The sequence below is a fragment of the Leptodactylus fuscus genome, chromosome 2 (genome assembly GCF_031893055.1).
Source record: "Leptodactylus fuscus isolate aLepFus1 chromosome 2, aLepFus1.hap2, whole genome shotgun sequence".
NCBI classification, from domain to species: Eukaryota; Metazoa; Chordata; class Amphibia; order Anura; family Leptodactylidae; genus Leptodactylus; species Leptodactylus fuscus.
Window position 1 is genome coordinate 75891833 of NC_134266.1, and position 14796 is coordinate 75906628.

The 14796-nt window shown below is 40.8% G+C and overlaps 1 protein-coding gene across 1 annotated transcript; it reads right to left on the reverse strand.

The window, feature by feature from the left end:
• Positions 1-441: 441 nt before the first annotated feature.
• Positions 442-10605, reverse strand: GPR161 (G protein-coupled receptor 161). The gene is made up of 5 exons (XM_075264022.1): positions 10206-10605; positions 6523-7244; positions 6302-6406; positions 2217-2333; positions 442-942 (listed from the first exon to the last, which is right to left on the reverse strand). Exons 1-5 carry the CDS (start codon positions 10565-10567, stop codon positions 701-703), a joined length of 1548 nt encoding a protein of 515 aa, XP_075120123.1. The 5' UTR covers positions 10568-10605; the 3' UTR covers positions 442-700.
• Between the last annotated feature and the right edge of the window lie 4191 nt (positions 10606-14796).

Genomic DNA, 14796 nt, shown 5'->3' on the forward strand with positions numbered 1-14796 from the left:
TACCTACAGTAGTTATACAGGAATTCTCATTATCCAATTGTGGGCCTATTGCATCAAAACCTTTAGCTTAATACTGACATAAGGCAAATGATTGGAATATTTTATAAATCGGTAAGTCATTGACAGTACCATGTAGGCATAGGCACACACACACACACACATATAAAAAAAAATGTACGGTAAGTGTAAAGGCAGTCATTTTCTTCTGAAAAAAAATAAATACTTCCAGAGCAGAAAATAACAAAAATCCATAAAGTAGATATAAAAAAATAAATACATGTAAACAAAAGCACTAGTGCTAGAAAAAGGAAAACGGCTTGTATAAAATAGTAATAAAAATCTACAAAAAAGTGTGCTGCAGTTATTATAAACTAAAACGTGTTTATATCTAAAAAGCAACACGAAGTACCAAAAAAATAAAAAATGTAAAAAAAATCCCATACAAAAGTAACAAAATGGACTATCTCAAAAGCAATACAACTGGTATGTAACACTTCGTCTGACCAAAGAGGAAACCTTTTGTACAGCGCTATAGAGTTCATTCTGATCCCCAGTTTACGGAAGTGGTTGAAAACAGGCAGTTGGCGCTGGGAATGTGGAGAATCAATTTCCCTTTGTCTGCTATACATGCTAAATGAATACCTTCCATCTTGGTACCTTCTTACTGGTGATCAGAACGCATGTATAACTGAGTGTAGTGTCATGAGGTCCCTTCTTCAATGCTTTGCAGCACAACCCTTTGCTTCTGGATGGCATGACTTCTGTTGCCTCGGACTCCCCCAGGATGTCCTGACACGGGCTGCAAAGCAGAGGAGGGACGCAATGCTTCTTCTCCAAACAAGCTGATTTTTGCATCCATCTCAATTGTTTTGGCTAAACTGAATGCATAGGATTCCAAGGACACTGCAGATGAGGTTTCCTCAGTGGGTGCATTCTTAGGATCTGTGGACACAAGTATGAACATTATAGGTTTCTGCAAAAAAAGTTGGCATGGCTCAACATCCCAGTGAACATCACCATAACTTCCCCTCTCTTCCTCCACGTCTCGCAGCGGTCCGCTCTGAGAAAAGTGGTTATTCTGGATTTCAACAAGTGGTGACATTAAAGTGACTGGACTATGTAGATGGGGTTATAAGCAGAGAATCCCTCTGCATGAAGCCATAAACCCTAATAAGGCATATGAACAAGGATTTTCTATTTTCTTATGAAGATACAACTGAAAAATATCTACTGCTATCTGGAAACTATAAATGGTCTTCTAACTTTTTGGATTTGGAATCAGATAGTTCCATACGCTGTATATTGGCCAGGAGAAGTTACCAGAGGTCACCTAGCCTTGATCTCATTTGGAGCAGCAGCAGAAATGACTCCAGGCCAGTATACAGTGAATGTACCTATCAGGCTCCGGTGCATTGTATAGTAGAGACTGGAGGCAGCCATTAACAGCTAATCTGTGCAGGGTCGGCTGTCACACAATCTCTTTAAGTTAAGGAAAATTTATTATAGTGTCTTACATTATCCATGGTTTTATTAAAAAAAAAAAAAACAAGTAACAAAAGTAGATCCTTGTGCTTTGCGAGATACTTTTTTTGAAGTGTTTAGACAAGCGGTATGATTTTGTCGAGTCCTAAAACACACCATATTCTTCATTGGCATGTCCTAGTATAGACTAATAGCCTAGTAGTCTGAAATAAGCCACTCATAAGTTAGCTTACAGTGAAAAGTGTCTAACATTTAGCAAAGAGGAATCTGCCATACATAGTATACACCACTGTGATAAATCTGATATCTTCTGACTGCCTGGTCCAAGGCTGTGCTGTAAGTATTAGATAGTAAATGAGTGTCAATGTTTTCAGGCTGGGCATGTTAGATACTTCTTTCACCACTTCATGTCAGGTGTAACCCTTTAAGCAGTATCCTTTTGTGTGGAGACAAGAGCAAAGTATCTCAAACACACATATGAACATCATGCACTTTTCTTTTGGCATCATTTACTTATCAAAATTTTCCCCTTTGTTTGAGGCTGGTGCTATTTACAGCCCCAGTTCAGACTGAGTTTTAGCAAAGATGTCCATACATCCTAATCATTTCATAGGACTGAATATGAAGGACTTGTGCAGGTTCAATCGCCTCATTTGTGTTTGGGAAGTGAAAAAGAAAGAAATGGATTTCTTATGCATGTATGATGGAACAGAAAATCAAAAGAGCGATCTTACCATTTTTTTGCTCCACTTCATCTTCAAAAGTGACAGAACTTTTTCTTCTGGAATAGAGGATGCGAGTCTGCTGGGCACTATCGGAGCTGTAGTCGTCTAGTAGCATGACATCAGTGCCTATTCAAGGGAAGGGGGGAGAGAAAAAAAAAAATACTAATGTTAAATCATTAGTGCAGGGGTACTCACTAAGGCTAGGTGCACACCTGCCTCTGCTCTCCATTTGGTGATTTCAAACCCAAATCCACTTGAAAAATGTAAAGAGAAAAGTCCTTCAACAAGGACTTCCCTCAATATTTTTCAGGCAGAAACCCACTGGATCCCATTATAGTCTATGGAGACCGCGGATTTCCACAGGTAACTGCTTATTAAGCAAATTAGGTTTGCGGTTCTCGGGTCCGCAAATGGACTCAAAGAACAAAAAGCTGAACGCTAGTGTGAACCTAGTGTCAGCTGCTTGCTATAAAGTTTCCATGCTCACTGACCACCGCTCCATACAAACACACCACTATGGCTATGCTGTTAGGTAGAAGCAGGGCTATGAAGTCTATGTTACCAGATTACAAATTTAGCGCCTTCATAAATGGTTGACAGCCTTGGTCATACAGAAGCTGTAAAGCTCCTCTAATTTAAAAAAAAAAACAACAACAAAAAAAAAAACCTAGAGATTGTATTTCTGTGAAATATGCAACAAGCCATGCAGTTAAAAAATTATACAATGGGAGGGAGGTAATTTGTAAACTCTTACAGATCTAACATTCATCTATCCCATACAAAAGTCAAAACTGATAGTTGGAAATCCACTCAACATTGCATTCCTATTCCTGACCTTTGGGGCCCCACTAATCCCAAGTACGGAGGGGCCACAGTGATGACACTGATTGAATAAAAATATATGAAATTTTCCAGCACTTCAAGTGTGATGTTCTTTCTTCCAAGTATATTAAGGGTTGGGACCCTACGTCTACACAACAAGAATCTCCGACTGCATCCCTCTATACCATTGCGAGCCATACTACAGTTCCCCTGTACAGAAAGTAGGCAGGAGCAGGGGAAACAGTGAAGGGGATGACATTAAATCAGTACTGTGTACCCTTCATTCTCAGGATCGGGGTGGGGGAGTCCCAGAAATATCCTAGAAATATGCCATGAAACGTGAATGCCCAATAAAAGGGTTATCTGAGGACACGTTCTATCTGTATGGCTGTACAATTTTTTTTTCTGGAATAAATTTCTCACTCCTGAGACAAAGAAGATGCTCAAATATTATTACTGGAAAATGGTCAAATGCAAACTGCAAACACAAAGCTGGAAACCTGATATTAAACAGAAGACAGGATCCCCATCCATATGAAATGCATTGCCTGAAAAACTCGGATTTGAAGTACATTTAGTCAAAGCTCTATAAACATAGAGACGCCTATTCTTTGACAAAGAACTATTGGTTACAAGGAGAAACCTTATGTTACCAAGAACTTATGTACTCACACAGGGAATCCTGCTACTCAAGCAAGAGCAGCTACTATCATAAACTGCTACTACAGACAGTGAAAGAAATAAGTATTTGATCCCTTGCTGATTTTGTAAGTTTGCCGACTGACAAAGATATGAACAATCTAGAATTTTAAGGGCAGGTTAATTTTAACAGTGAGAGATAGAATATCAAAAATAAATCCAGAAAATTACATTGTATAAATTTTGCAACTTTATTTAAATAGAGAAATAAGTATTTGATCCCTCTGGCAAACAAGACTTAATACTTGGTGGCAAAACCCTTGTTGGAAAGCACAGCAGACATTTTTATATTCGATGATGAGGTTTGCGCACGTCAGCAGGACTTTTGGTCCACTCCTCTTTGCAGATCATCTCTAAGGGCTCCTTCACACAGAGTATACACTCACTGACTCTGAACGTGTAAACGTTCCGAATCAGCGGCGTTTAAAACAGATCCCATTGCTTTCTATGGGAGCTGGCATACGTGTGCTCCCCATAGAAATGAATGGGCTGCTTTTTTCCATTCATTTCTATGGGGAGCGCATGTATGCTGGCTCCCATAGAAAGCAATGGGCTCTGTTTTAAACGCCGCTGATTCGGAACGTTTACACTGTCAGAATCAGCCAGCGAATACTCCGTGTGAAGGGGCCCTAAATCATCAAGATATTGAGGCTATCGCTTGGCAACTCGGAGCTTCAGCCCCCTCCATAAGTTTTCTATGGGATTAAGGGCTGGAAACTGGCTAGGCCACTCCATGATCTTAACGTGCTTCTTTTTGAGCCACTCCTTTGTTGCCTTGGCTGTATGTTATGGGTCACTGTCCTGCTGGAAGACCCAACTATGACCCATTTTTAAATGTCCTGGTGGTGGGAAGGAGGTTGTCACTCAGGATTTTAAGGTACATGACTATCCATTCTTCCATTGAAGCAGTGAAGTAGTCCTGCGCCCTTAGCAGAGAAACACCCCCAAAACATAATGTTTCCACCTCCATGATTGGCAGTGTGGACAGAGCTCTTTGGGTCATAGGCAGCATTTTTCTTCCTCCAAACATAGCGAATTAAGTTAATGACAAAGAACTCAAATTTTGTTTCATCTGACCACAGCACCTTCTCCCAATTACTCTGAGAATCATCCAGGTATTCATTGCTAAACTTCAGACCGGCCTGCATATGGGCCTTCTTGAGCAGGGGGACCTTGCAGTCAATGCAGGATTTTAATCCATTATGGCGTAATCCGTTACCAATGGTTTTCTTGGTGATTGTGGTCCCAGCTGCCTTAAGATCATTATCAAGTTCCCCCTTGTGTCGTTTTAGGCTGATCTCTCACCTTTCTCATGATCAAGGATATTGCACAAGATGAGATATTGCATGGAGCCTCAGATTGATGTCAAATGACAGTCATTTTGTATTTCTTCCATTTTCTTACTATTGCATTAACAGTTGTCTCCTTCTCATCCAGCGTCTTACTTCTGGTTTTGTAGCCCATTCCAGCCTTGTGCAGATCTATGATCTTGTCCCTGACATCCTTAGAAAGCCCTTTGGTCTTGCCCATGTTGTAGAGGTTAGAGTCTGACTTATTAATAGAGTATGTGGACAGGAGTCTTTTATACATGTGACAATATAAGACAGCTGTCTATAATGCAGGTAACAAGTTAATTAGGAGCCAGAACTTGTAATGGTTGGTAGGGGATCAAATACTTATTTCTCTCTGCAAAATGAAAATAAATGTATACAATCTACACAATGTGATTTTCTGGATTTTAATTTTGATATTCTAACTCTCTGTTAAAATTAACCTACTCTTAAAATTATAGACTGTTCATGTCTTTGTCAGTGGGCAAACTTACAAAATCAGTAATGGATCAAATAATTATTTCCTTCACTGTATATCCCAGAACATTCATGAACACAGAGATTTTATTACTTAGAGTGTGATGAACTTTAACCCTAACTGTGGAGCCGTGATCTTGTTTGCTGGAAACCACCTTTAAAAAGATTAATACTGTATACGTACATACTAATCCCACCGAAGGCCAGGGCCCCATGTGGTGTAAATGCCATGGATCGGCCATAGCAAAAACCTTAGTGTTTTACAGTCCCTGCAAAGGGAATGGGGTTCTACTCATTCCCACAATCCACACATTGTGAGAAATGCACTCACTGTGGAAATGCTGCAATTTCCAATACCATTGCGTTTTTGTAAATTGCAGCATGCCAATAAAGCCTGCGGAAGTACTGGTGGTTTCCGTATAAGTATACAGTACTTATACAGAAAGCATAAGCAGAAAGTCTGCAGAGAAAAACTTTGCAGATCTTCTGTGAAATATGCTGCCGGGAAAAAAACCAATGTGTTTCCGCTGTTTAGCACAGCTCCATCCATTGTGCAGTGGCCCAGAATGGTACTGCAGCTCTCTCCAATTAAAATGAATGGGGCACAACTGCAGTACCATTCCAGAATGTAGATGGAGCTGTGCCATTTCACCTTCATTCAGCTGATCGCTATAGGTGCAAGAAATCCACCACCAATTTCATATCCTTGACTTATAAGAAGCTTAAGTCATCAATAGTCCCCTTGAGATTACACAAACAAGTTACCTGAATCGTTGGAATAGCTGAAACCAGTATTTGTTGTAGTGCTTTGGTGATCTGAATCCTTCCCACTTGCCATTAGAGCAGTCAGATGTGGGGATAATCCAAGATCTAGCAAATAAAATGAGATTATTAGTAAAAGTATGTACAGGAAATGTTGTCAGCCTGACTGCTGTAGAGGTGTCAGACAAAACACTGTACTATGGGCTTTTTGGTGCAGATGTTACCTGTGATCCTATTAGAGATGCTGAACATTCGTGAGGTTCTGTGCTGCTGATGGAATGGATCTCGGTACCGGTTGCCAAAACACATGCTGAGAAGCTCCTTGCGCACAGTTTTATTCCAAAGTCCATAAATAAGAGGATGGCAAATTGCACTTGTGAAGGAGAGCCATGTAGCCATAGTCTCCATCACAGGCGAAACACTGTTTTTTCCCCATAAGGCTTCAGTGCTTATAACAATCATATAAGGCCCCCAGGTAAGCACAAAGGCCCCAATAACAACCAGTATGGTTATGAAAGCTTTGCACTGGTTAGCTGAATACACAACATTGGAAAATCCATTCCTTCTGCTTCCTGAAGAAGACGTTGACGTACTGGAATTCTTTCTCCCATTCTTTTGGGAAGCTTCCTGTACAATGATAACAGTCCCACAATGGATCTTTCGGGCTTTTATGCGAGCCACTCGAAAAATGAATCCATAGCAAATCATCATAGTGATAAAAGGTAGCAAAGCGCACCATATCTGCCAAAAGGCGGTGTACCCAGCTTCCTTGTGCCAAGCAGCTACACACATCCATTTAAAGTGATCAAACTCCAGTGATGACCAGCCAAAAAGAGGTGGAAGGCATCCTATGAGAGAATGCAGCCACACGTACGCTATAGCCAATACTGCCCGGTTTCCGGTTATCTTCATAGGATATACCATCGGATACAGTACAGCATAATACCTACATAAAACACAAAGAAAATGAATGTTCATTTGTTTGGCATCACACAATGAAAAAAAATAAAAATAGAAAAATAAAAAAAATCAATCACTTGTATTTAGTTCTGGTGCACAATACAAGTTTACGTGGCATGTGGATACTATGCACAGCTTGAACTGTGCTGTTGTGCACTTTCTAGGTCAGACAAGGCTTGTGCCAGGTTTCTACTTCAGGAAAATATATGGATCGGAAAGTATGATATCTTTTTTTTTTTTTCCTTATGTAGATTGTGAGCCCCATATAGGATCACAATGTACATTGTTTTTTCTATTAGTATGTCTTTGCAGAATGGGAGGAAATCCACACAAACACAGGGAGAACATACAAACTCCTTTCAGATGTTGTTCCTGACGGGATTTGAACACAGGACTCCAGTGCTGCAAGGCTGCAGTGCTAACCACTGAGCCACTGTGTTGCTCCCAAAAGTATGATATCTTTGTCTTAGAATTCTGATAACTTGTGAAGCATTAAAAGAGTTAAATGAATGTTACACAAGGTTAAGTTCACATCTGCCTGAAATTGATGTATGATAAAGTCCTGCACGCTAGTCTTTTTCTTCCATCGTTTTCATCTTAAAAACAATAGTCATACAACCGACCCCATTATACTCAATGGGTCCATATGACTCCTTATGTTTCCGTTATTTTAGTGCTCTGCCTGGTCGGTGTTCTGTTCTTCCGATGGACCAGAACAATGGACAGCCTGGTGCAGATGTTAACGTAGCCTAAAATAATAACACAAATAATCTATCCTTAAATGACCAATGTCAGAAAGCACCCACCACCACAATCATCTGACTGCCCAGAGTCCCACTCCTGGCAAAGCCTATCATGGACACTGCAGGGAAATTTAGTGCTATATGTTGGTAATTCAGATGTACAGCTGTCCATTTAATAGAAGAATAGCTTAGAGGACTTGTACAAAATTTTGAGAATGGGGGTCCAGTTCCCACATCTTGATAAACCTGCATGCTCAGAATGTACCCTACAGCTCCATTCATTCTCTATAGTAGTGGCGGGGGAAAGTATAACTTAAAACTTGGTTCTATCTCAAAGTTGGCCATAATGGGATTCAGTGCACTGTCGGCTTTCACATTATGTGCCCCAGGGCTGGAGGTATCGGTGCCGTTACCAATCTCTGCCTACTGTCAGAAGGGTGATCCCTACAGTCTAGCTGGGCTGTGAGGAACACCCCCCTCCCGACAGTACTCGTCCATAGCCCTGTACTGTCAGAGGGGGCATTCCTTGCCGTTCAGCAATGACGCTAAGATGTGAAGAACGCACCCCAGTACTAGTCTACGGACAAGTACAGTCGGGAAGGCGCGTTCCTCACAATTTCAGTGCACTGTCAGCTTTCTAGAGGTATATAAAACCTCATGTGCCTGAGGACATAAAAGATCCTCTTTAACGTTCACAATCCCTTTAAGAGGTGTGAACTCATATTTTTAATTCCAATAGTCGAACAGTTATTATAGTCCAACAGTCATTTCTAGCACCAGACTATGACTATGTAAATAGCCTTTTAACATTATAAGTGGCCATCATCCAGTGCTCGGGATAACCTCGCACCTTTTGATAAGGGAATGTTACAGTATAAAAAGGTATAAAATACCTAATTTAGCTGATAATTTACAGTTTTAGACCCAGACATGAAGTACTTTCAAGAGATGTATCATACAATGGAGCATTTGTTCCTTGCAAAATGTCCTTTAAATTTCTGGGCTTGGAGCCATATCTTAAGTGCCTACAGCCAATAAACACGCCTGATCATCAGTCCTGGCCAAAACTTGTCGACAGCTGAACTCCTACTCTTAAAAAAATAAACTTTCCCTTTTAAGACTCACATACAAAAATGGAAGCGAATAACACAGGCTGAGATACAACAGCTGTGGACATTGGCTTGTACAATTGCTTAGTCTTGAAGGAAGAGGAAAGAAATGGCTTCTTTGTACAAAGGACTGTAGTGATACATTTGTAAACATCCTGATGAAGGGGTCTCTGTGCTCAGCTCCCAAGACTGGCAGAGGTTCCAGTGGAACAGCAACCAATCAGCAAGTTTTTCCCTATCTGGTGGATAGGGGGTAATTTGCTGTGGGTGGAGTGCCCCTTTAAAGGACATGTACCTTCTTTTTTTTTTATATATTTTTCTAATCTGTGTTTATTTTCTACCATCTGGACTGAGTTTTTCCTCTGCTCTGTTAGGAGCATTTAGTGATATACACAGTCCAGTCATATTAATGTGACCACCGCCTACTTAAGATGTTGACGTTAAAAAAAAACAATCATCAGCCATCTGGGTGCACTCATCATTGCGGAAGGCACGATGGATCAACACAAGTATGCATCTATCCTTGCAGACCATGTTCACCCCTACATGTGAAATGTTTTTCCTCAGGATGATGGCATCTACCAGCAGGACGATGGCATCTACCAGCAGGACAATGCAACGTGTCCTAAAGCTCACAGTGTACGTGCGTGGTGCAAGGAGCACCAGGATGAGTTTACCGTACTCCCTTGACCAGCAAAGTCCCCGGACTTGAATCCAATCGAGAATCTGTGGGACCACCTCGATCGGGTTGTTCGCGCCATGGATGCTCAAACGCGTAACCTAGCGCAGCTGGCCACGGCACTGGAGTCGGCATGGCTCAACATCCCGGTGAACATCACCACAATATCCCCTATTCTCTATAGAGGTTGAAATCGTTCAGTTGTTGAATGCCTACAGACTTAAATCTAACCTCAGTAGCCACATATCTATACGTATTTCATAGTTATAGATAGACAATTTAGTTGAAGTGGCGTTTTGTATTAATAATACAATCAACACATGCTATGTATTAATAAACTCAAGTGTTTTTGGCCTTCATGTGCAAATATTTACAGGAACTACATGAGAAGAGATAGAAATACAAACATTACTGACCTGTCAATTGCTATAATTCCCAAGGTAAGCATACTGGCGGAGCTGATCAGCATGTAGAGGAGCGCAGAAAAATTGCACCACACGACTCCGAAGATCCATTCTCTCAGGATAGAGCTTACAACAACAAATGGAAGAACCAGCATAGACAGAAGGAGATTGGAGAGTGTCAGGCTGAACACAAACTTATTGCTGAGCGACAGTAAGTAGGATTTCTTGTACAGTGTGATCACAATGACCAGGTTACCAAGGCATATTAGAATGTCAATAATAATTATGGCAATGGATTCGGCTACAATGGTAGCTCCATTTTCTGTAGTAGACTCAGTTTCCACACCATTTCCACTGGAAGAGTTGATGCTCATTGTCAATCACAATGAAACCCTATCTGAAACATGCTGGGAACCTGAAATGAAAAAAAGAACAAAAAACCTGAATTATATAATATAGAATTCTAATAAATAAGCACCACAGCTTCTTTCCACATAATAAAGTAATAAAGGCAGTGATACCGTACCACTATGGGCCAGAACCTGTCTACTCTCCTGTGTCTACATGGCCCACAATGATGTGCTGACTCGCTGGCCAAATATAGTCAGAGATTGCATACAACATGTGGCCCAAGTCAACACATCATGGCTGGGCCTGACGGAGCCTTACAAAGGACCTGTATGGCATATGACTGCTATTGTTATTGCACAACATTCTAAGTGGTTTTTAAATAATTTTACCTGATTTGACAAGATGCCCCTTAAAGAATGACCATGGCATAACCGTCATCAAGCTTTCACTTTGTTAGAATCATTGTTAGCAGTACGTGCCATTATACATGCAGTCATCTTTTCAGTGTAGTTATCTTGGACCATTCCTCTGGGGCCCTTTATTTGCATACAATGTCAGGTCAGGTCAATGAGATGCTTAAAACAGGTTCACATGGCGGAATGTGAATTCTGCTTTTCTGTTCATAGAAACATCAAAGATTGAAGGCAAAAACAGACCACATGGTCCAACTAGTGTCCATCTGCCTTTTATATTATTACCACTTTATCTTAAGATACGTAAGTTGTTATCCCAGACATGATTAAGGGCTCGTTCACATCTGCGCCCGGTGTCCGTTCTGCAGGTTTCCGTTTCCTGCATAAAACAGAGCAGGAGACGGAAACCTGCAGGAGTCTCTCTCACCCATTCATTTGAATGAGTGAGAAAGCTGTCCGGCCGTGAGCGGCGGTGAGCGTTTTATGCTCTCCGCCGCAAAACCGGGTTTTTTAATCCGGACACAGAGTCGGACATGCAGTAGTCTGTGTCCGGATTAAAAAAATCCGGCTTTGCGGCGGAGAGCATAAAACGCTCACCGCCGCTCACGGCCGGACCCGGTCTGTGCTTTCCGTCTTCTGGCATGCAGAAGACAGAAAGCACAGAACGGAGACCAGAATGCAGGTTTGAACCTAGCGTAACTTCACATACTGTAGATTTCCCAACCACATCTGCCGGAAGTTTGTTCCAACTGTCATCTACTGTTTAAGTGAATTGTTATTTCCTGACACTTCTTCTGATCTTCACCCCAACTAATTTCAGATTGTGTCCCCTATTCTTGTGTTCTCTGATCTTTCACAGAGCAGAAAAATGGAATTCAACCTGTGATGAATCAGTCACATAATGGACGCCAAGGGACCTCAGTAAGGTATAATGGATTTGATCAGGTTCTGTCATTTTACCAGAATAACTAGCATTGTATGCAGAGAAACAAGGAAAATCCTATAAAATTCATCTATAAAGCCAGTGACTAAATTCCTATGAAAGTAAATATGTAACAAACTATGCATCTGATAATATGGTACAATTTTTAATATTGTATAATTAAAAATAATTCCCCATTTTATTTTGAAGCTGGAGACGGGTACTTATTTTTTACTCCAACTTCACCCCAAATAAATCCTGACTCCAATTCCACAGCCTTGTTTGTATGATGTGCTATATTTTCATGTCTAATATAATGGAATCCACGACAAAGCCTCCAGTGCAAATGTGAATAGATCCCTTGTGACTGTATTTATACTTAGCTCAGCTACAGTCACCTCACTCTACATCTACTAAAAGTTGCATTTCCATGGTTGTCTTGCAGTGTAACATAACATCCAAATTGAAATATATAGATACAGGATAGGTTGTGATCATGTTTAACACAAATGCTCGAAAGACAATTGAATGTATTTGGTTGAGTTTGGTTAAAGATGACCTATCATGGTCCGGGGCACAGCAGTTCTATATACTGCTGGAAAGCTGACAGTGCGATGAATTCAGCGCACTGTCGGCTTTCCCGATCTGTGCTCCGGGTAAAGCGCTATCGGTCCCGGTACCATAGCGCTTTACAGTCAGAAGGGAGTTTCTGACACTTAGCCAGGGACGCCCTTCTTCCCAGCAGCGCCCATCACGCTGTACTGTGGAGTGGGGAGGAACGCCCCCTCCCCTCCTGATAATACTTGTCTATGGACGAGCTGTGTGAGCAGAAGGAGGGGGCGTTCCTCCCCGCTCACACTGTGCAGCATGATAGGTGCTGCTGGGCAGAATTCAGCGCACTGTCAGCTTTCCAGCAGTATATAGAACTGCCTGTGCCCAATCTGATGAAACGTCCTCTTTAAGAAGTATCTCCTTAGACTCCGCCATAAACAAACACGCTCAGATCTACTATTGGTAGTGGAGTATAAATAAGTCTGTGACAGCGCACTTCAGAGACTTATGACTGTCATAAATAAATTTTAATCTACCTCATAAACAAATTTTGTCTCCTTTCTGTGAAATCCTGCCTCTCTTTATTCTTTTTCCTTACTTCTGTATTGAAAGTCATTCCTGCCTCTCACTAAATGTTACTGTGTACAAGAGTAGGGGGGCCGTATAAAATGTACAGAAAATGAGGAGTGTGTAGGGTCCCTGCAAATAGTTATATCTCAGACATTATAAAAATCGTAAAAACTGTAGGTTTCATATGAAACAAGAGATTCTCTTCTTTAATATGACACTGCTGTGCTATCTAAATTATTTCAAGAGATATCACTGGCTGAATACACAGTCGGGATTAGGATATTTATATGCAGCTGTGTAATATGTATGATATAACAATCCCAAACCCAACTGTGTTTTCAATAATTTAGATAGCATGGTGACCTCCAGCAGAATATCCTCTTTCATATGACACCAAAATCAAGTTTGTACGTTTTATATATTTGAAGTGACCCTACTGTCAACTTCTCTACATGTTATACAGCCCGTACTACATACACAATAACCGTCAGTGAGAGGCAGAAACCTCTCAAAACAGAAACAAGGGAAATAAAATTTGTTAATAAAGTACATTATAAAATTTATTAATGACACAAATACTGCCAGAAAAATCAAAAGTTGTCCAAAAAATTAGTTGCACTTTAAATTCCTAGTTTATTAACATTGTTAGTGGGGTCCATTGGGCATTGCTGGTGGCTGCTATTTTAGCAGTCCATGCGTCCGTTGTTCTGGTCCCTGACAGACCAGAATGGACACAGATTTGAACATGGTGTCAGATGAGGAGAGAGGCGCTGCAGCCATCAGACAGCTTAACATATCTGCTAGTGAATGTCATTCTGAGGCTTAGGATAGGTTCACACTTGCACCAGGCTCTCTGTCGTTCGGGTCTGCCCACCCGTAGACCCTATAATTTTAGGTAAGTCCTACACACATTTCTTTTCTCTCCGCCAAATTTCACCAGAATCTGCAGCCAAGTCTCCTATGTTAACTCCGACGCAGATGTGAGTCTAGCCTTACTCTGTATATAAAAAACCAGTTCTAAAAATTACTTATAGCCCAAAACAAACATATATAAAAAAAATTTGATTTAATTTTCCATAGCTATTAAAGTATAATAAGTGATATATGGAGGCAATCTCTCAGCTCAAACTCTGGACGTCCAATACATATGTAAAACTTTGCGGAGAGAGTTTTAAAGAACAGGACGTCTTTCTTATTCAGAACATGCACTTGCAGAGCTAATTATGCAATATTAATAACTGTATAATACTGTATTGTTAGTAACTTTTTCCTGACTCCACAGCCCTGCTGTTTATGACAGCCTGCAATCTGACACCTACACTCACAACAACAGGCAGCTTGCTCCATCTTGTATGTTACACTGCTGCATCTGATTCTGAGATGAGACCTTTAGGGATTTGTTCCTCTGGCATTGGCCTGAGGTGTGCAGACAGGTACTCTTTGTATAAGGACACCTACCGGAATGCATTGCTCCAGTCAGTGCTCGGATCTGTAATACAAAATAACGGTGGTACCGCACACTCTTATAGCAGAGTTGTGGTGCTAGCAAAAAAAAGGTCCTTTGAGCCACGTAATCAAGTAGAAATAAATTTTGCTGCACACACTATATTTGCATTGGGAAGGTGTAGTGATTTATTTTACAATAGAACAAACGCCATTGACACAGAGCAAAGAAAAAATTGAAAAAGGCAAACCAATGTTTCGGTCGTTAAACCTTCATCGGAACGGATCTAGAAATAATGAACAAACATTAATCAGCAATGTGACATGAAAGGTCAAGGCTCAATATCAGAGA